Source organism: Stigmatopora argus, chromosome 11 (assembly GCF_051989625.1).
Source record: "Stigmatopora argus isolate UIUO_Sarg chromosome 11, RoL_Sarg_1.0, whole genome shotgun sequence".
Lineage (NCBI taxonomy): Eukaryota > Metazoa > Chordata > Actinopteri > Syngnathiformes > Syngnathidae > Stigmatopora > Stigmatopora argus.
In genome coordinates this window covers 2594648-2617113 of record NC_135397.1, presented here as the reverse complement: position 1 = coordinate 2617113, position 22466 = coordinate 2594648, and the positions used below count along the sequence as shown (strand labels likewise).

At 40.2% G+C, this 22466-nt stretch overlaps 2 protein-coding genes across 6 annotated transcripts in view; one reads left to right on the top strand and one right to left on the bottom strand.

Moving 5' to 3' along the window:
* Nucleotides 1–305: 305 nt before the first annotated feature.
* LOC144084325 (ubiquitin-conjugating enzyme E2 D4-like) overlaps nt 306–22466 on the bottom strand; it is a 46639-nt gene continuing 24478 nt past the window's right edge. The window contains exons 1-7 of one of the 2 annotated variants that reach the window (XM_077612647.1): nt 3713–3885; nt 3254–3317; nt 1831–1862; nt 1511–1588; nt 1218–1323; nt 758–851; nt 306–662 (exon numbers count right to left, since the gene is read on the bottom strand). In XM_077612647.1, the coding sequence (XP_077468773.1) occupies nt 617–662; nt 758–851; nt 1218–1323; nt 1511–1588; nt 1831–1862; nt 3254–3317; nt 3713–3736 (444 nt within the window). In that variant the 5' untranslated portion in view covers nt 3737–3885 and the 3' untranslated portion in view covers nt 306–616. Of the gene's footprint in view, nt 663–757; nt 852–1217; nt 1324–1510; nt 1589–1830; nt 1863–3253; nt 3318–3712; nt 3886–22466 lie in introns of those variants that run through there. The other variant, XM_077612648.1, reaches the window with a different exon arrangement.
* rgs7a (regulator of G protein signaling 7a) overlaps nt 9089–22466 on the top strand; it is a 39624-nt gene continuing 26246 nt past the window's right edge. For 3 of the 4 annotated variants that reach the window (XM_077612643.1, XM_077612642.1, XM_077612645.1), the window contains exons 1-2: nt 9089–9339; nt 10976–11096. In XM_077612643.1, the coding sequence (XP_077468769.1) occupies nt 11019–11096 (78 nt within the window). In that variant the 5' untranslated portion in view covers nt 9089–9339; nt 10976–11018. Of the gene's footprint in view, nt 9340–9369; nt 9514–10975; nt 11097–22466 lie in introns of those variants that run through there. The other variant, XM_077612644.1, reaches the window with a different exon arrangement.

Sequence of the window (22466 nt, the reverse complement as noted above, 5' to 3'; positions counted from 1 at the left end):
GAGTTGGGGCAAGATGACTTCAGGAAAATATTTGAGGCTTATAAACACATAATGCGCTCTAATGGGAAAATAATTTGTTTCATGTGGCCTGTCATGTTGTCTTTTCGAGGGCTACGGAAAAGCAATAACAACCCCACTCATTAAAAATGAGTATAATATTCGACGTTTCATAAAAACAAGCTCTACATTGTACTGTAAAGGTTTGCAATGGACCAAAGTATGTGTAGTAAAACTTAAGGACGCCGCCTAGTGTTCACACTAGAGGATACAGGCGGTTTTGTTTGGCCAACAAAATCAAATAGAAGTCAGATTTCCATGTTTAATGTAAAGTAAAATGAACATTTTGGTTGAATATATATATAAATCTCTTAAAAGAAAATTAAATGAGGTATCAGCATACTCGCTAATAATTATAATAACAAAATAATTCCAATTCAAAGCAATCAGAGTGAATTTAACAGTCAAGATATGTTTGCCGTGTCAAGTTTGAGTAGTGAAAGTGCTCCCAGCGTAGCAAAAGTCTTTCTTTTAAGGTTTCGTTTTTTCTCAAAAAAAAAAAAAAAAGGAAAACTTGACCTGTCGAGAGGAATGTTGTGGTTGAAAACTTTACTTGAATTTACATTGCAAACTTCTTGGTCCAGTCTCGAGCAACTTCATTGTACCTAGACACAACAGAGAAATAGTTTAAGAGTAGAAAATGGGGAAAGAAGTTGGACTGACTTTAATTAAAGTACGTGGCGGTGTTTTCCACACTTACTTTTGTCTGTCTGATTTGTACGTGTGCGCAATGTCGGGAACTAATGGGTCGTCGGGATTGGGATCACACAGCAAAGAGCATATGGATAACAGCACTGGAATGTAAAAGAAAAGACAAAAAATGTGCTCAGTCAGAAGAAATACAGAAAAAAAACATACAACAATATAGTTAGACGAACAATTTAAAGTTGACTTTTCGGTTATATTCCCCCCAGAATGCTAGTGCAGGAGACTTTGAGTATTAAATAACATGACTTGTAAGGGCGGGCAAAGACAGATACTTGCTTTTGATTGGCCTTGATAAAATCCTAGCATCTAAATTAGGTGGCCACTATGTGGAAATACTGTCAAATTGGATTGGGCATCTATTTTAATTTTTTTTTTTTTTAAATATTTTTCCGACCTCCCCTTTTGAAAGCATTTTTGCCCCACTAGCGTATTAAGACCAAATGTAAACAAACCTTTGGATACAGTGAGAGCAGGCGACCATTGCGACCTTAGGATGTCGAGGCAGATGCTGCCGTTGCCGTTTATGTTCGGATGATAGATTTTTGTCGTAAAAGCCACCTGTTGGAGGAATAAGCATAAATAAATAAAGCCGCTATTTACGAAAACGTCTGATATAATCACATTTGACCCTTACTCCATATTCAAAAGCATGTCACAGACTCATCAAGACTTGAAAACAATTAAAAACTGCAAAAAACAAAACAGAAAAAAATACTTTTCCCAAACAGTGAGATTCCAAATTTACCTTAGGTGGCTTAAAGGGGTAGTCGGTGGGAAAATGGACAGAGAGGAAGAAAACCCCTCCGTGATATGGGCTGTCATTCTGAGATGGAAAATAAAACACAGGTCATCAGAGAGCACACTTTTTTTTGCTATCATCTGCCATCTTTTAAAGTCATGACAAAAGAACAGGTTCTGATAAAAATCGTTTGGTTGCCACCGAGAATACCAGGCTAAACCATTCAGAAGAGGCAAAATGGGGGTGCTTTAAAGTCAACATAAAGCCCTATTATCAACACATCCAGAAGAATATGGGGAAACAACAAAAATCTAGACTAAACTCACCGGTCCCAGAATGGTGGCTTGCCAATGGAACACTACGGGGAAAAAAAATTGTTAAACATCGACAGACAAAAGTTCCCAAGCTGTTTTTTGCAAAGTGTCTTCATTTAGGGGAGGAGTTAAAATACATGACGTCTGAAAGCTAACGCCACGTGACCGCTTTTTTTAATGCTTCCAATTTTGCCGCAAGGTTGGACAGCAATGTGAACGCTCCGACTTTGTCGTTACTTGGCTCAATGTTCGGACAAAAAAAACCTTTCAAAACAAAGTATACCTGGTTCCAGTTTCTCTTTTCATTGATTGCTAAAGGCATTTCTTAAAAGTGGAGAATAAACTTTGGAAAAACCTGCCTAGCAGGTTGCAGGATCATGTGATACTACAAATATTTTACTGTACTTACTAGTGGAAAGTAGGTATGACCCGATGTCATATTATGGTTAATGAGGTCACGTTTAGGAATTATTTTTTTACATCTTTTCATGTTTTGCACCATTTCTCCAAGGGCAGAAGACACCGTGGAAACACAGCGCACTTTCTAAGACAGCATGCGGTGGCAGGATTTGCTCGGCTTAAAGTCAGCAAGTGCATTTGAAAATTTGGGATTTGCAGCTTTGGGAGCCTATTATCCGTTGCCCGCAGCTCATCAATAGAAATCAGAGCAGTGCGGTGAAATAGCAGCCCGGCAACTGCAGTTCGGAGCCAATTAGAAGATTCATGCTGGCTACACTTCCTAAAGACGTAACAAAAATTAGCCTAGTATATCATAACAGAATCTGTTATGACTGTTCAGGAATCCTCAGCACCCTTGTTTGCTAAAACCAGATTGTTTGAAGAATCATAGATTGAGTTTGAAATGAAGTATTTTGAATCTCAGTTTAGAGTAAATTGAGTCTTCACCATGTATAATTTGACACAAAGGACAATGATGACCAAAACATCTCTTACTGTAGGCGCTATGGAAGACGCCATTTTGCTCTGCAGGTACATCTACATCACATTTTTGTGATTCAAGCCCCCTAATGCCATGGATTGGTATGTTTTGGAACTATCTAGGCCAAAGTCTTTTGTTTTAAAGCTGATAATGAAGCTGCTATGTGGGAAGCACCACTGTGGTTAGTTTAGGTCACTTATTTTAATAATGGGGGCCTTGAAAGTGATTAATAAAAACATTTAGTGAGCTTATTTGATTTTGAACTGTTACGTAGTTGTTTACATTTCATGTTATCTGTATGTGAATATGAACTTGCTATGATTATGCCATTAATGCTACACTTTGTCATATGGGCTAGTACAAGAACCGAGGCTATATTATGTGGATCACACAAGTAAATAGGACACATCTTTCACATGTGGTTTTGTGAGTGTTGTAAAATCCTAACAAATATCCTGGAAAATAAAGATAAGTTAAATATTTGTGTGGACTTACTGTCCTCTCCGACGGGTCCGGCCGAACATGAAGCAGGAGGATCCCGTTGTAAATCCCTCAGTTCCTACAGACACAAAAATAAACACAATTTAAGAGGAATTTCTGTGCTACTTTCAGATCTAGTCGAAACTCAACGTTAAGAATAACAAATGACGAATAGTAATTAAAAGTATAACCGAATACGCCTTAAATCTTTAGCCAAAGGCCGAGTTTTAGCTAGCCACCAACTTAGCTTATTCGCGATGGACCTTTCAAAAGCCCATTAAATATAACATCAGGGCTAATTTCAGGGATTTTACCCTTTAATTATGAAACATTGAATCCGTTCACCCATACGTTTATATTCAATCAACACGGAGATCATGGTGCGTGACAAACCGGCTTTAAAGACGTTTCCTCGCGAGCTTTTTCGACACACAAAACATCTAATAAGAAAGAAGGCAAAAGGAACAAGATTACCTTATTTATTCTTTTTAAAGCCATGACAAGCCTTTCGCGTGAGAAGAGAATGTGTCGAAAACCGGCTGCTGTCAACGAGTAAATACGATCACTAGTTGGGGGCGACTAGAAGGAATTGTTTAAAGACTAAACTGGTTCGCTTTTGTTTCCGCGTTTTTGTTTAAGCCCGGTGCATTGTGGGATTTGTAGTTGGCAGGGTAAAACTACACTTAAAGGGGCAACGTTCTTAAACCTCAATGCAATAGTATACCTAATCTCATCTCATTTTCTGAACCGGTTTATCCTCACTAGGATCGCGGGGGGTGCTGGAGCCTATCCCAGCTGGCTTCGGGCCAGAGGCGGGGGACACCCCGAATTGGTGGCCAGCCAATCACTGGGCACAAGGAGACAAACAACCATTCACGCTCACACCCATACCTAGGGGCAATTTAGTGTCCAATCAGCCTACCATGCATGTCTTTGGAATGTGGGAGTAAACTGGAATAACCAGAGAAAACCCACGCCGGCCTGGGTAGAACATGCAAACTCCACACAGGTGGACCGACCTGGATTTGAACCCAGGTCCCCCACCGTGAAGCCAACACACCAACCACCTAGCCACCCACCGTGCCTTCCTCCCTACTTTCGTGTAAAATAAAATATGATTTTTTTTCAAATTCAAGATATAGAAACTCCTCACAGCCCTGATTAGCCAATCAATGTCACATGATCATCTGCAGCCTGTGGTGGTCAAGCAGGGCATGTTATTGCGAATAGACATAATGAGTCGATGTGTTTTGACTAGGACCGGCTCATCGAACCCAGGTTAAGGACCACTGCTCTAGAGGTTGGAAACTAAAAAAAAACACATCCATTGCAGTTTTTTTGGAATAGTTTGCCCACCTCTGTTTAATTAATGCCTAGTCTTATAGAATGCTACATCTTCATATGTCCAAGGCTTCAATTTCGTCAAGGCGCTCTTCAATGGGTCAATAGGGTCACAAGTTTTGATCACTGATGTTTTAAATAAGTCCAAAAAAGTCTAAGACTGGCTTCGTCAGTCTACAACAGGGGTGGGCAAAGCGGACTTCGGGGGCAGGGCAGTTACAGCTTTTTCTTCCAAGCCATCCAGCATAGACGGAAACAAAGTTGAATCAACGGGGGTTGGGCCCCTGTGGGTGGAGGCAGCTTTTTGTTCCAAACCATCCAGCACAGACGCAGACTAAATTGAATCAACGGGGGTTGTGCTACGAGAAGCACCTGACGGCAATCCCCTCATTGCACTTGAAGCATACCAGTTTTGTGAAAAGGTTTGCTTTGGGTTTATTTTGTGAACCACCTTGTACTCACACACACACATACTCACCTATGTGTAAAAAAAAATATATATTTCTTAAATTATTGCATTATACTATATAGGTGAAAATACAGCTCATCAGTTCAGTGGTTTTACCAACCGAGTGTCCTGGTACCTGTTCTTACACACATTTAAGGGTCTATCTTCTGAAAACCACAACCTTTGCAAACAATGAAAGCCTCCAAAAATAAATAAATAAAACTTACAACGCTATGCACGTCAAGCAAACACATTCCCCAATCACCCCCATCCCCCTCCCCCTCCCCACCTGGCCTATCTAAACTGATTGACTGTGAGCAAAGCTGTACAGACATCCATTTTAACAGCCTTTGCAGCCGCAGAGGTCTTTAAAATTTGATGCTTCGGCCTGTAATACCTTTTTATGATTCATGCGTGACCTTCGAAGCAGATATATTATTGAATTGAGAAAACCGGCGCTGATGATGACACATTAGTATGCGTTTAAACCAACTGATCTTACACAGAACTGCATTCAAATGTTGAGACCGCACAAATTAATGAGATCAAATTCGATATGGAAAATTCTACATGTAGAACAAGGGCGTGTAATTTAAAAAAAAAAGTATTTAGACTACAGAAGAAATTCTATCTTAAAGTGACTAAATCCATCTAGAGTTAAAGCTCAGAAATGCAATGTATGTAGACGGTATTTAAGCTTCTTGTGCGAGCCATAGTCAATATTTTCATGATTAGCTGCAGGCCATTAAAGTGCTAGTTTAGTTTTACCCTGATGTACAAAAATGTCATATTTTAAGAAAGCTACAGGCAACATTACATAAAACAATTTTGGGGGCACAATTTCAATAATTATGGATCTTTGTGAGTCTTACGTCTTCATTTCTGAATACTCTGTCAAGGTTCTATCATTTAATTGGTGTTTAAAAAAACCCATAAGAGTTGGACTTTAGATTATGATGACTATATGTTTATATAAAGTCCAACTCTTACCATTATATAAACATATAGACATTATAATCTAAAATCCAACTTGGATTATGATGCCTAATGTTTATATAATGGTAAGAGTTGGACTTTATATAAACATATAGTCATCATAATCTAATGTTAATACTTTCCATAACGGGCATTACAGCAGAAAAATTACCATTGAAGGCCTCAGGCATCAAACCGAGAGACTCCCTCACCTCAAATGATAAATAATCCTCATTAGTGAGCCTGTGTTGAAGCTCAGAGGGAAAACCAGGTTGGCTGAATATATTCAGGTCCACCTGGTCAAAAGCTTACATTCAGAGAGAGCAGAGGGTACAAGAGGATAGGGATGATACATAGACACCTACAAATAGAAACACACACATACACGCACACACTAGATAGGTCACATCTGCAATGTAACGTGTCTGGATCGCATCGCTCAACTGGAATGATATTCTCACCATTTCCTCTTCACTGAACACAAAATATTTTCTCAGTAATTGCTATCTGATGCCGCTTTGATGAACAACCTAATCAACTCCCTTTGCAAAATGTTTCAGCCATTTTTCTTTGGATGAGTCCAAGTCTGCAAAATAATATGAAAGAGGAGATTTTTTTTAATGATGTTACTGCATTTCATTTGGATGGCGATCGGAGTATTTTCTTTATTAATAGGAAGTTACTGCCCGTGATAGGAAAACATTCCATCACAATAATTAGGATTTGTCATTACAATGATGGTGTTTGTATTGTGCAAGTGCGGGAGATTCATTTTTATTTCTGAAGTCTCGTCCAATTTTTCGACCCTGTAAAGGAGGGGTGTCAGAACAAAATGGTGCCGGACCATTTTAGATATAATATTTTGATTTTTTTAAATAAATGGATTAAAAGAACTGGATTAAAAGCCTTGAATATTCAGTTTTTTATAGATCTAAAACAATGTTTATTTAAACTTTTTAAAAATATATTTTTAGATTTTACAAAATGATTTTTGAACTAAAAACACAGAAAAAAATGGATTAAAAAATTACAATTATTAAATCAAAAGGGGGAAATCATGAAATTTAATATACATCTATACTCTTCATTTTAATTTGATCCTAAAACAGAAAGTCGGCACTCATGATTTACTTTCCCGGGCCACACAAAATGATGCGGCGGGCCAGATTTGGCCCCCGGGCCGCCACTTTGACACTTGTGCTGTAAAGGCTGGCAGCAGTATGAATTGAATCTGCCAATTTGACATACTGACTAGTTTTCAACATCTAAGTCAAGTAAGCATTTGAGTTATCAATAAATAATTATTACAGGTCAGAGGAGGGATTGATTTTTTTCTCCCCCAACAATTAAAGGCTCAGAGTTTAAAAATAAAAAATAAATTTGCCAATTATTTAGTGATTTAGGCTGTAAAGGTTTAATTCTAAACCAGTATGATGATTGACGTTACCATATATGTTATTAGAATTGTAAATGCATAAACAACAACTTGAGCAATTTGCGATTATTATGGATCCCGCACCCGCATTCCATGTAAGCGATAAAGGTAAACACAGTTGACAAGTTGTCAATATTTCGTAGTCGCTTACTTGATTTCATGCCTTCACGCTGCCCTGGTCGTCGTGGTAACCACAACGTTACCGGGCCTTTACCTAATGTTGTACTGTAAATTCTATGAATATGTTACACGGAGGTCAATGTTACGTAAATGGTTATCAATATCTACTAGATGCTCCTTTTGTTTCATCCCAAGCGCTCCTCTGGTCGTCATGGAAACGGAAACATTTCTCTGCTTTCACACAATTACGACCGAACCAATTATATTTTACACCCTAGCCTTTTACTACGAATACAATGTAGGTCAACGTACACAGAGCAGCAACGTGCTCAAAAAGGTGCCAAGTTTTGCTCATTTTATTTGCTCATAATTCTAAATAAAGCATGATTTTGGATATTGTCCTGTTAGGATTATTTTGTTTGACCAATGGATGCCACATTTGACTCTTTGCAATGTCATGGTATGTGATCGAATACGATGGAAAAATAGTCGGATAGCACGGTTTTATGTTAATCACCATAATAATCTGTATAAAGACAAGATGCAATTTAATAATGGAGTTGACCGCCGTGGAATTAATTCCATCCATTTTGCCCATGCGTGACTTAATTTCGTCGAGAGTCACTGCATTGTATTCATTTTCTGAACCGCTTATCCAAGGGTCGCAGGGAAAGGGGGTGCTGGAGCCTACCCCAGCTCATTATGGGCACTATGAGACACAACCAGTCACTTATAGCTAGGGGGAATTTAGAGGGATTGACCAGTTAGCCTAGCATGCATGTGATTGGGATGTGGGAGAAGACTGGAGTACCTGGAGAAACCCACACAAGCCCAGGAAGACCATGCATACTCCACAGTGAACCCTCGACCTCTGAACGTTGAGGCCGAAGCGTTGTATTACGTGGAGTATGTAGTACTGCTACAATAAACCTATTCATCTTTTTAGAACTGTAAAACGCAATTCATTTTTAATCTGAGAAAGCAGACATCTACTCACTGGCCTAATTTTGAATCCATGTTCTGATAGATTAAAAAAAATGCAAAAAGTGAAACCTTTATAGTATTGTTAAACTATACTATGCTTTATGATAATATTTGTGAATTAGTGAAACTTTAAAGTGGGTCATTTGTACTTGCAAGCCTTATAAATATCGGAATATTTGAAGACACAGGGAAGAGAAATTGAGCAAATTCCTTGCTTTGTTTTCAAATTTGATGAAACCATGTATATCCTCGAAAATTTAACTTCCTGTGTAAAAAACAATTTGTAAAATTGTAATTTACGACAAACAGCACGTTGCAACATATAGGCCAGTTTAATTAACGACAAACATTTCCCTAGAATTGCAGGTTGTCAAGGGGGCTAAAAAAAAGAGAACCAAAACGGGATACCATGTCTTCCGTCCACGATTGGTTCTGGATCGATGCGCGTCCGCGGTGCCCCGAGAGTGCGCGTCCGCGTGCTTCGCAGCGGCATAAGCGGGGAGAGAGAACGGAACGGAACGCAACGGGGCGAGGGAGGGAAGGAGCGAGGGGGAAGAGGGCGAGTGGAGGAGAGAGAGAGAAAAGAGACAGCGAGAGAGCAAGGGAGTCGCTGAGCGAGCTGTCCGATGAATGTCCGCCTCCTGGAGACGCCGATGAGCCCGCCTGGTGTTCCCGAGCGTGCCGCTTGACGACGCTCAAGGCCAGCTGGGGTCCGCGAACGTCCCCGTCCACGGGTCCCGCTCGCCTCGGGAGAGGGGGGGTGGGGTGCTCGGTTTTTTCTCTCCTCTCCTTCCTCAGGTGAGCCTCTCCCCACTCTCATTGCCGTCCCCCCCTCGTCTTTTTTGCCTCCCCCATCCCGTAAAATGTATGTCGACTCGCGGACCAGGGGCGTTGTTGGTCGCTGTCCAAGGTGCTGCCGAAGACGCGCAAGGCGGCCTCATGCACGAGCATCCCGCGTGCAAGCGACACTTGGTGCCTTTTTTCTTCTTCTCCCTTTTGCATGCGACACTCGCGTGCGTGTGCGTGGAGCGAGGGGCGGGTGGGGGGTTTGGGGGGTCTTTGATATCCAAGCATGAATGCAGTATGCGGGGAAAATAAATAACGGAAGAGAAGCGTGTACACGCAACGTTTGTTGATGTGAGCCCACGAGTGGTTGTCGTCTAAGCTGCATTGTGGAGTAGCTCCTCCAGGGACTGTCTGCTGTTTCTACAGCATCTGCTCCTAGTTCGGGGTTTTTGAGATTTGGCAATTGTAAGGGTGTTTCTGCCACATTGGTTAAAAAAGGGGGAAATGACTGCAAAGTGGTGCATCAACAGTATTTTTGGCTGACTTGGGTGCTGGCTGTGTTGAATACGTTTTAGACCAAGCGGTGGTGGAAATGGGGATTTGTTGATAAATGGTCCTCGCGATTGATTGGCGACCGGTCTAGGGTCGAGTCTGTCTTTTTTTGAGGGAGGTTCCAGTGCCACCCTGAACGGGAAGACCAGTGTGTGGAGGGATGAATGTACAATTGCACAGTCGGCGGCCTTTGTTGTTCTGGGGGAAATTTGTCTATTTGCTGTTTTTGCCTGTGTCTGAAAAGAGGCCATAAAATGTCACGGAAGAGGAATTGGTGTCAAGGATGTACTATGTTAAAGGGTGATAGTGCTAAAGGGAGAGAAAGCTTTGAAATGCAATGCTAAGTTTGTGATCAAAGTCATAGTGTGCATTTGCAGACATATCCCACATCACATGGAGAATCCTTGGAAAAGGGGAAAAGCCTTTTTTAATTGTGGAGGCAGACATTTTTGCACTATTTTCATGCACAAAGAAATCAGAATGCAATAACGTTGGATTTCAATTATTATAGCGATTTCCCTAATAAACTGTAGCACCATTCTTATGTCTGTCCAAGACTGGCATTTCAATGCATGTCAAATACGCTAAAATGAGTTATCAGAAAAATATATAGGAAATAATGACATTAGTTAGCAGTGGTGACAGAATTAAAAAAACTGTACTATTTTCTAGACTAGTCTTGCTTTTGTTTAGAATTCAAAACCTAGAGAGGGTTGACCCAAATGCTGGAACGTAAACAAAGCGCTAAGAACATTGAATTGTAAAAGCCACTTGGAGCGAAAACACCCCGTGGGCAAAATGTTTGCACTGCATTTCCTGCTTCAACTTTTTTGCCTTCTCCAAATTTCACCTTGCGGCCTCCTGACCCGACACACACACAAATGCACAACTACACACAACTTTGTGTGACGTCATCCGAACAGGTGGACAGGCAACTAAAAGAACCGCACGTTTGGTCCACATGTAAATGTCAAATATGTCCAAACATGATCTTTTGTATGACGTCGGCTGCCGGGCAAGGTCAGGGAAACAAAGCCCTTTTTTTTGCCTCCATTGTGCTTCCAACGGACTTAAATATTCGTCCTGCCTATCACAGGAGCACCTGACATTTCCCGCGAGCGAGCGACTTCTACCGGACCATGGCGCAGACCAACAGCGGCGGGCAGGGGACCAATGGGGTGGCTGACGAATCCCCCAACATGATCGTGTACAGAAAGGTAAGTTCGCTGATTCCACCGACTGGAAATTGTGCCATAACCTAAAATTTGAGCTTTCATGCCATATGGGTCAGGATACATTGTATTAGAATATGAAATGCAACCCTGTGTATAATTAATGCATCTTCACCTTAACTCTTGTGATATGTATTATTGAAAAAGCGGCATTGAATATTGATGCATTGGATTTATCCGTCCAATCCGCTGCAGATTTTGCACTCCTTCGGCATGTTTTTTTTCAAGCTGTAATCATACCAGGCTATTTTCAACACATTAGCATTGAGGGATGTCATAGTTTAGTCATAGTAATCTGTAATATACAGCTTTATACAGGTGTGTTTGGAGGGAGGGGCCTTGCAGGTGCACCGACTGTTTGCACAAGAACTGACATAGTTAACAATGTTGGTTTTTCTGCATTAATGCAGGAGAAACGACACCGCGGGGATGTACGAGTGTTTTCGGAGTGTATTTTGAGAAAGGCAAGAAAAAAAGGGAAGTGAAGGGAGTGAAACGCGGTGCTGAGACGCCCTTAATCCCACCCGGCTCCCCTACATCAAATAGATTATAATTAACCCATTAAAATCCGACGCAACGTTCAACCCTCGGAGCTCTACTACAACATGGGGTGGGTTTGATTATGTTGATTGATTTCTTGGGTTTAAATATGTTCATCAAGATGAAGGAAAAGGCAATAACATCTGGTAACAGCTTTGTAATATTTTTGGAGGGAAGTAGAGATGTCTTAGATGCGATCGGAAATGGAATCGGGTAAAAAAAAATGGGTTTTTGAAATGTATTTATCGAATTTGAAGTATTATCCCATTCGGTTGCCCCAGACGTCCACATTTCATTTTGACAACATAACGTGCGATTGAGCTTTGGTTGGAAAATAGATTTCATACCTTGAGGTGTCATGCAAATGTACAAACTGGAATGTGACAAAATGATACACAAGAGTATGCGCGGGACTCATTTGATTGCTATCTTCCATACATTTCGGATAAAACCACTTTTGAAAATAGTTTTCCTGCCAAAAGAAGATGCCTTTTATCCCCCGGTGGCCCAGACTTTATTATCCACAAAAAAGATAACAAAAAAAGGGCTGATCCATTTTAGTCTGACTTTCTGGCATGTAAAACCTAAAGACAAGATGGGAGGGATCCATAATGAAGTGTGATCCCCATTATTACGGCGTTCTATACGTGATAAGATAGATCATTCAACAATTTACGCCATGTTCAAAGCGAACATTTTCTCTTTGTACATACACAGGACTCGGGCGTGCCGTCAATTTTTGCCATTTTGCCCGCTTCACCCACCAAATAGCGCCATCGTTCCATCTGCTCCCGCGCAGCGGGAAGTGGATACACTTAGCATGATATCAAAGATCGGCGCTTTTTTATAGCGCTTGCGTGCAAGGTAATATCGCTGTCAGCATGGTACGGGATTTGGTGGGTTTATGGCACAAATAGAGCATTTTTAAAGCATAACCAAAGAACGGGATGGTTGTGTCTTTTCAATTTTGTTTGGTATTTTTTGGTTTTTGTGTTTTTAGTTGGCAGTTCAGCTAAAACTGAATGTAGCTCTGCTTACCTTTGGGTAGGACAGGGACGGACGGCTTGAAATTGGCAAATCTTTTCCAGCCTGGCTGCCAAGTCACGGTTGGAGAAACTATGTGGGTGGTAATTATATAAATTGGTGAAAATTAAGAACGGCTTGCTCATTGGAACATTTTCAGAAAAAAAGCCTGAAAGATTTGCTCGCCTGTTTCATTTCAGACACAAGAGAGCCAGCTATTTTCATACAATTCCAACAATAAAAATGCAGACCTCCTTTAGTGATTTGTATTACTTCCTAAAGTCCCATTATCAGAGATTTGGACTCAAATTAAATGATTTAATCTTGTCAAAAAGCCTTCAAATCCAACAACAATTAAGACTCACGAGCACAAAAAGTGAGTAGACTCGTTGTGTTTATCATGCGACGTGTTGGTGAAAGTGCCACTTTGAATCTAAATGTTTAAAATGAAGTCCTATCTTAAATTCCTTTGATGAAACAAAACAAAGCATCCCTAGTAGAATAATTTCTTCAAAATTCTGGACTAAAGCTTTTCCAAACAACCCCACTGTACAGAAAAGTACGTTCGCTGATTCCGTGATGGTGATGATTTTCCTACCCACCGACTGGAAATTGTGCCATTACCTAAAATTTGAGCTTTCATTCCATGTGGGTAAGGATACATTGTATTAGAATATGAAATGCAACCCTGTGTATAATTAATGCATCTTCACCTTAACTCTTGTGATATGTATTATTGATAAAGCGGTATTGAATATTGATGCTTTGGATTTATCCGTCCAATCCGCTGCAGATTATGCACTCCTTCGGTGCGTTTTTTTTCAAGCTGTAATCATACCAGACTATTTTCAACACATTAGCATTGAATTCAATTTAGTGATTTGTATTAAAACCTAAAAGTCCCATTATCAGAGATTTGTACTCAAATTAAATGATTTAATCTTGTCAAAGCCTTCAAATCCAAGGACAAAAAACGAGTAGACTCGTTGTGTTTATCATGCGACGTGTTGGTGAAAGTGCCACTTTGAATCTAAATGTTTAAAACAAAGTCCTATCTTAAATTCCTTTGATGAAACAAAACAAAGCATCCCTAGTAGAATATATTTCTTCAAAATTCTGGACTAAAGCTTTTCCAAACAACCCCTCTCTTCCCTTTCAACGTCCTCCTTCCCCTGACCTAAACCCGGCACGCCACGCAAGAGAGAACGCCGCTTCTGGAGAGGCTTTGGGTCAAACTTCAATGGGAAGGCTACGCTCTTGGGTCAGGCAGATGCCAGATGCTTTTTAGACAGAAGTCGAGGCGACGACCCACTCTAACCAGACCCGGTCAGGAGAAAAAAAAAACTGAAAAAAAACTCAAGAGGAGCGAAATGCTTTTATCAGCCACGTCTGTTCGTCCTTCTTGCTCATGAATGTCGTAAAGTCACCGTGTAAACACGAGCTTGCGCTCATCTACTTAATAGTTACCACTGGGATTTATGTAACAAGAGCAGAGGGAGTTCTTTGGTTAAGAACAGTGGCTGCTAGTTTAAATAGTCCTTTCAGGACGGGAGCTTTATACACACTTTCTCCCACTCAGGCTCGCCTCGCCTCGCTCCGTTCGTGGCACATCCACTGCTCTACTCCAGCCATTAGCATCTAATGAAAATGGATGGACAAGCAGAGGTGTTGGCCTGATTTCCTCACGGATGAGGACGGTAGCGACGTCCGTTCGCCTCAAGGTTGTGTCAACAAAAGCACATCGAGGCAGGGAGGGCAAAAATTACCCTGGTTTTAAGTGTTATGAAGGCATTTGGATGTAGCCAGAAAACCCAAAAACTTGAGGTAATTTTCTCATTGCCATTTTGGACTGCAAGCGTTATGCCGACTAATGAGAACTAATTGCCCGAGTCTGCACTCTTAATGACGGTTTCGGTGCTGCAGGCTTAAAAGTGCTATGAAATTCTAGCGCACGTGACTTGATAGCAGCAATTTTGAACACAAATCAGTCCGAAAAATGACAGGAAAAGGCTCAATAATGAAATTAATTCCTAATGAGTTCCTTGCCTAGCTCCTCCCCACAAAAAAATCCAAACAAAAGATGATATCACACCCAGTAAAAGCTGCAGATTGTTTTGTTGTTCTGCTTGAATGCTAAACTAGCTAGCTGTTGCTAAAAAGCTAAACATGGCCATCAATTCTGGTTGTGATGTCACAAAAATTGAAATTTTTGATCTGCTACATTACTTACATAAATGCGTCGACTTCACGTTTCATGCTGAAACTCAAAAGAAGATTAAATGTATAGAGATTATTTATCTATTTTTTTAAAGCACTTATTTAATTCATTTTCAGATGTGTTCGCAATCATGTGTAGCACTAAACGCTCCATTATCCCATAAAGGGATCTGGCTACACACCACCCGTCCACTCGTATTTACATCTGGATTACGAACAGGCATTCAATAATTATTCTCCCGGCAGCCACTTTGGGTTGTGTTTCTGCGTGGATCCATTAATCCTCAACTCTACCTATTCTGTTGGTGTTTCACGCTCTTATTATTCTCTCCGGTCGATGAATTTAAGTGTACTGTTTTGCATTCTGGTGCTTACACATGTGTCAATATGGATCGCCTTGGACGTAACTGGTCCCCCGGTGTCATCCCGGATTTGCCGCAAACCAAAGCAAAGCCCCGTACGTGTCTGCCATTTCTATTCCTTTCCCTTCCTTGAGCTGAGAAACAGTCACATGTACAGTACATAACCCAACAATAAATATAATTATGAGCTGAGAAACAGTCACATGTACAGTACATAACCCAACAATAAATAAAATTGTCATTTTTTTTAAATGACATATGTGCATACCTCAACACATTTCAGCAGCCTCGCCATAAAAATCTAATCATTATTTAACATTATTGGCCTTTTCATGTCACAAATATTGATGTTTAGTGTTAATTTTTTATACCTTATACTCCAAACCTGGCGACACGCTATTGACATTCGGCAAAGAATGGGTATCAAATTCGAAACTATTTTTATGGGTTTCAAATATTACTGTATACTTCTCAGTTCTTAGTTTAAATATCAGTTTTCACTATGGAGTATTTTTTGCTGTACAGCATATTCTACCTGTTCAAGTAGATTTTTTTAAAGTACTGGTATTCTGGTATATTGCAAAAAACATGCATTTGGAGACTTAATTGCCAACCGTGTAAATGTGAGTATGACTCTGTTTACCGATTCACGGCCTGTAATTGGCTGGTAATCAGCCTAGGATGAACATTAGACTTTGGTTATGTATCATTTTCTGCGGAGAACCACCCAAGTTCACACAAATAGTGCTAAAAATGAAGAAAAGCTCGCAGTTAAATCACACACGACCTCATCAGCGCCACCGTCTTAAGCGATGGTCCGATGGGAGCGCCTCTTCCTGCCGATGTCTTTATTATTACATTATTTATTAGACGCCGCCTCGCCAGATGCTCATAAGTGCGATCCCCTCAAGTCAGATGGCCTTCTCCACGGCTAGATTATAATTCACGTGAAGCTACAGGTCACGTGACGTATCTTCCGTGAAGAAGCTCTATCGCCGCTACGCATGAAGCCAATGTTCCTTTATTAGCGGAACTGTGCTGTTCACACTTTGAAGGGGGGGTGTCGGTGCTGCACAGTGAGAGCCGCAGCTTTTTCCTCATGGTGAGACTCACTAATGAAGCAAGGAATAAACAGAATTAACAAGTAAGCCATGCTATTGATCTGCCCACTGATTTGCGGACCATCCACTTCTTGACGTCATCATGGCGACGTGCGTGTTAGTGCTTAATCAAGTCATCGGATAACTAACATTAAATACATTAAATAATCATTGTAGGAAATCTAAAACGGGTTTATGCTTGCAATAATATTTTGTTACCTGCACATTCTAGAATTGCACTTTCAAAAGATCATTAAATGGAATTAGAAAGTATATAAAATTCAATTCTGTAGTAAAGGACAACCAAAACAGCCTATACAATGTCTAAATCACACACACTAAAAATATATTTACAACTTAAGCATATTTATCAAAAATCTGCATTCTGTACCAATAAAGGAATTAAACACTTAATTAACTATTTATATTTCTATACTACTTCCAACCTATTCTCAATGAAACATAATATCACTCGCATTTTACCCCCCAAAAAATCAACCTATAAATCCTCACATTTTATCCAAGTTTTGACTTTCCACCATTCAACTGATTGCAATTTTTTTTTAAACCTAGGTTGTACATCTGTACCACTACTTCTATAATCTCCATAACCTCCCATCCAATGTTCCCTCTAAACACGCGCAATTGCGCACTACTCTCGTCTTCTCTGCGCACAGCAAATCATATGGAGCGCACAAAATAAAATCCCAATTTTTTTTTTTTTTAGCTGTGAGGCCGACGCGCTAACCACTCATCCACCGGGCCGCCCATTCATAGATATTAATCATTACATTTTATTATTACGAAATCATTTATGTGTAGTAGACATCCACCTGCTTATGGCAGGTATGATACTGGTGTGTGCCCATAGCGAGCAATGATGATGTTGCTCACACTGGTACTCAGTGTGCTTAGGGAGGTTGTCATTCTGCCCAGACAAACAAAAAATTAGAGGGAACATTGCTCCCATCAATATCTTTTTCTTCCTTTTCCAATGTTAACACGTCATAAATCAGCTTTTTCCTCCAACATGATGAAAAATGTAACATGTCAATATGTAACCCAAAGATTAGCAAACAGAGAGCACGATCAAAAGGGAGAGGATCAATAATTACAAGATTAGAAAGAAATCTTTTCTACTTCTGCTCCCCGTGTCGGAAAACATGCATATTAATCCAAGCGTGTTTAGCGGGCGTGGCCTCTTGCCTCCTGTCTATGTACATTTGACACTAATCCAACATGTCCATATTTACCGTGGTCAATACCTAAATGCCAATTAGAGGGGTTTGCATCCCACATGCTCGCTCCAGTCAATAGTGCTAGTATCCTGCTATTTCTTCATTAGAAAACCCCATGAGCAGCGTATGTGGCCATATATAATTTATTTCTGTTCAGTCCCTGAAGACTAAGCAACAAAAATAACTCACTCCCGACAGACACTCATGTTGTTGTTGCATTCAAAGTGGATGAGTTAATGAAGATTTTTATGTTCAATATATTCTTATTTAAGTAGAGTATTTTGTATTAAGATGCAAAAACTAAATATATCTGGACGTTGTCGATATTTTATTGGCTCGCATGACTATTGCTGAATATGATGCTTAAATTTAGCCAACATTGCACTTCAACTTTATTTGAGCTTTTTTTTCCTTAGTAATGGAACATTTCTTTTAATCATGTTTTTTCATTTCAAATGGAAACAAAATATATGTTTTAATTATGTTCAATATTAAAGTGGAAAACGGAAAATATCTATATATTTATTTTTAGATCTCACAAAATGCGCTTTGAACTAAAAACACAAAAGAAATAAAATTGGATTGAAAATATGGGAATGATTGATTTTAAAAAGGGGAAAATCAGGAAATTTAATGTACATCTATAACCATTTGAATTTGATCCTAAAACAGAAAGTCGGCACTCATGATTTACTTTCTCGGGCCGCACAAAATGATGCGGTGGGCCAGATTTGGCCCCTGGGCCACCACTTTGACACCTGTGCACTAGAAGGAAATACTTAATACTTAACAGCAACCCTCCATTAGTTGAGTCAAAAAATCTGAGTACAATTTTTCCATTTTGTTATCTTTTACATAAATACATTCATTGTTCTTCAAAGTTAGTTTCAGGAGTTCAAATAAAAGTACCTAGGTATATTTTGGGATATATTTGGGATATTTATAGACTATCAGCATCGATGACACGCCTGCTTCGGAGTTACAGCCTTTATTTAATCACGTTTCTCCAATGCCTTGCAACTGGTTATCTTAATCAACAAATATACAAAAAAGAGATAAGAGACAAAAAGTCTTATTAGATCAGCGTCGTTAGATACTGCGAGTTGCACTGGGGTTATCGGTATCGAACGTTATTAAAGGAGGTATCGAACCATCCTCGCAAGAGAGTGCTATTGATCGGCTGGTCTTGCAATCTGCAAGAAAGCATAAAAAACTGTAAACGATGAGCATTTCCCATCATCTTCGACATGATAATATAATCCAGACTCGCGTATGACTCCATTTCATTGTTTAAGAGGATTTCCTTTGTTAAAATATGTAACTTTTCTCATCACTGAATCCGAATTTGAGTTTGTGAAATGATACACAGGCAAAAAGATGTGAAAGTCTGCCACAGCTGGAGCCCGTAGTCTTGTCTCTTTGGATTATGTAAGGGTCAAAGACAGCCTGGGCTTTAAGATAGTGGCCGACTCGCCTTTGTCTGGACATTTAATTCCGGGTCAACATTTAGTGAATGATTACAGGGAAAAACCCTGGTCAGGAGTTGTGAATGAATGCTCATCCTAGCAATGCTGCCACAAGGATGTCAATCATGACAAAAGACACTATTGTGAGGATAAGGGGACCAGATAATGAATAAAATAATATTTATTTCCTGGACTATTAATCGCGCTTAATTTTTATTTATTTATTTTACATAATTTAGCAGGACTTGCGACGTGTACATGTATTTTTGTCTCTCGGACCACCGACAACCTTATACTATTTTTTTTAAGGGTTTAGTTATCTGAAAAATGCTTCCGTTAACAGATCCCTAATTAGCCTGTTGTTCTCCATTTTACTCTTGTTACTTTATGCATTTTTTGTTCCTGGTTTCTGAAAAAACACGGAAAAAAACGCGACTTATACTCCAGTGAGACTTCTACATTTTTTTTCTCCTTTTCGACTAGTACGAAAAATCCGACAGTGTAATCATCAATAGGCGCCCACCCCCCACCAAGTAGCAAAACAAGTATTCTTCCGATGAAAGTTTTCATCCCAGAAATGGCAACGCACTTGTGCTCTAAATCTGTGCCTGTGTACATTTCCCCAGCGCCTCGCTCCATTGCCAAAACCCGAATTATATTTGCAGCCTCCAAAAGTCAACAGCAATAAGATATCTTGTCACAGACTTGCAGCCTTTCATGCATCTCCACACTTCCCGACATTGTTTTCATCCCACTAAGCATCCTTTTTGCCATCCTCTCCCTTTCCATCCTCCCTTTTTCCACCGCTTTTATTTTGCAAGCCCTTTCTACTTCCTGCCACGACCACCCCAATCCTCCCTTTTGTTCACTTTCCGATCTTTGATGCACCAAGCACACCTGCACTGTAAAACTATAAGTTCCTCACATTCGTGTGTTAGATATGGACCTCTCACAGGGGTCCATGCCGCCCCCCCCCTTGGGTTCCATCCTACTCTCACATCCTTCTGGTCTCTCTTTGAAGTCGTCAGAGTTGGATTGGGAGCGCAGTGCCACTTCACTCGGCTTTTATCCTCACAAAGAGATGACGGGTATAGTGGGGAAAGTGCAACATATTCAGACCCCTCTGCAGAGTACAGTCATCCCTCCTCCTGCGTGAAATGATTCACTTATGACTCATAGCGTTATTGGGGACTAAACAACAACAACACCGCAAACCCACCCGTTTGCGACCGTTACGCGGAAGGACCCAAGTCTACGTCGTAGTTTTGTATGGCTTCGTAAGTTGTTTTGTGGGTTGCGTAAGGCTTTCAAAAAATAAATTGTAGAGTTCCAGTTGAGAGAATAAAAATAATGTAATCATAGGAGATTTCTCTATTGCACTTGTGTCAAAGTGGCGGCCCGAGGGCCAAATCTGGCCCGCCGTAACATTTTGTGTGGCCCGGGAAAGTAAATCATGAGTGCCGACTTTCTGTTTTAGGATCAAATTAAAATGATTATAGTAGCACATTACATTTCCTGATTTTCCCCTTTTTAAAATCAATCATTGTAATTTTTTAATCATTTTTTTCTGTGTTTTTAGTTCAAAAATCATTTTGTAAAATCTAAAAATATATTTTTAAAAAGCTAAAATAAACATTGTTTTAAATCTATAATAAAACGGAATATTCAGGGCTTTTAATCCAGTTCCTTTAACCTATTTATAAAAACAATCTAAATATTATATCTAAAATGGCCCACGTGAAATCAAGTCGACGTTAAAGCGTCCCGCGAACCAACCCGAGTCTGACACCCTTGCTCTATTGCAAGGGGGGTCCAAACTTTTTTTTTTAATCTTAGGGCTGCGTTCAGAAAAATCATAAGATTAAAACCCAATACAAAAATCCATCCATTTCATTGTGATATCTTTTTTTAAATTTCATATAGAAATATATTTTCCATCTGACTGGTAGGAATGGACGCCGTTAACAGTGCTTCCATCTTTGACTCAGTCCTCCTGTATATGAAAATTGGCAAAATGATCTCATTTTGTACCGCTCTGTAATAATCTCATCTGACTTTGCACAAACAAAAAGGAAGGTCAAGGGTAGAATCTTTTGGCCTTGAATAATTTTCCAAATATTAATTTCCCTTGTGCGCATCTGAGTTGCACGTGTGTGGGTATAACGCAAGACAGACAGGATATTTACCTGCTGATTCCAGCTCGACAAGGCGGATAGAAACCAAGAAACTGAAGGAAGGACGGATAAATGACAATATATGGCCCACTGTAACTGTGGAAAAACTTTAAAATACCAAACTTGACATACTGGCACATGTCAAATATCAAATATTTAAGAAGGAAATAACAAGCTGACTTCGCTTCTGCTTCTGCCCTCTAAAAATAAAATGGTCCGGCCCACATGAGATCTAGTTAGCATGAACGTGACCCACGGACTAAACCGAGTTTGACTAAGACTAAATACCCCACCCACTCAACATAATCAGTTATTAAAAAAAATAGATACCCTATTTTCACGACTATATGGCGCATCGCATTTAAAGGCGCAGTGTCAGTAACGAGTGTAATTTCTGTATTTTACAGACACAGGACGCACCGTTTTTAAAGACGCAGTCAAGCATGGCAAAACATACACCAGCTTAAATGTGAGACCTGGTGTACCCTATCGACTGATTTATTTTATTTTATCGTGATAACAATTTTAGTATTGGTCCATATATAAAGCGCACTGGATTATAAGGCGCCCTGTCTATTTTGGAGAAAATTTAAGACTTTTAAGTGCGCCTTATAGTCGTGAAAATACGGTACTAAGAAAAAGAGGCACTACGCCACAACCAATCGCAGCAAAATCTTCTAACCACTCGACAAGTGACAGATTGCGAGGTGTCCGTCACCTTCACGGCGCTACAGTAGAAATGTCAACGTGGGGACGCGTCCTCCTCACAAGTGTGCCCTAGCAGACGTTTTCTTCCCGGGTTGTTAAGTCTCTGCAGAAAGGAGAAAGAAGACACAGCCAGCAAGCAGCTGCTTCTTCTTCTTTCTTATTGCTATTCAGGACACTCGCAGCTGACCTGAGCCTCTGTTGCACGTGCCAAGGAGGAATGTGGAAAATGAATGATGGAGAGAAGAGAGGGAGGAAAAAGAAGAGTAGAAGCACACACACCTCTAAAAATAGACGGCATCTTTGCTTCTTTTCTATTCCCGACACAACCTCCGTTTCCATACTGGCCTCTCTCCCTTCTGATTTGCTCTCAGTCATTTCCTCGTCGTGCTCCAGCGATTTGTCGGGGTGGATTTACTCCCCCGGCGCCCAATGAGGAGTCTCCTCAGCCAGACAGTTTGGACACTCGCTAACAAGCTCGCCTTTCAGATGAATGAACTCTTACTGTACGGGAATCGAGTTAACACCCA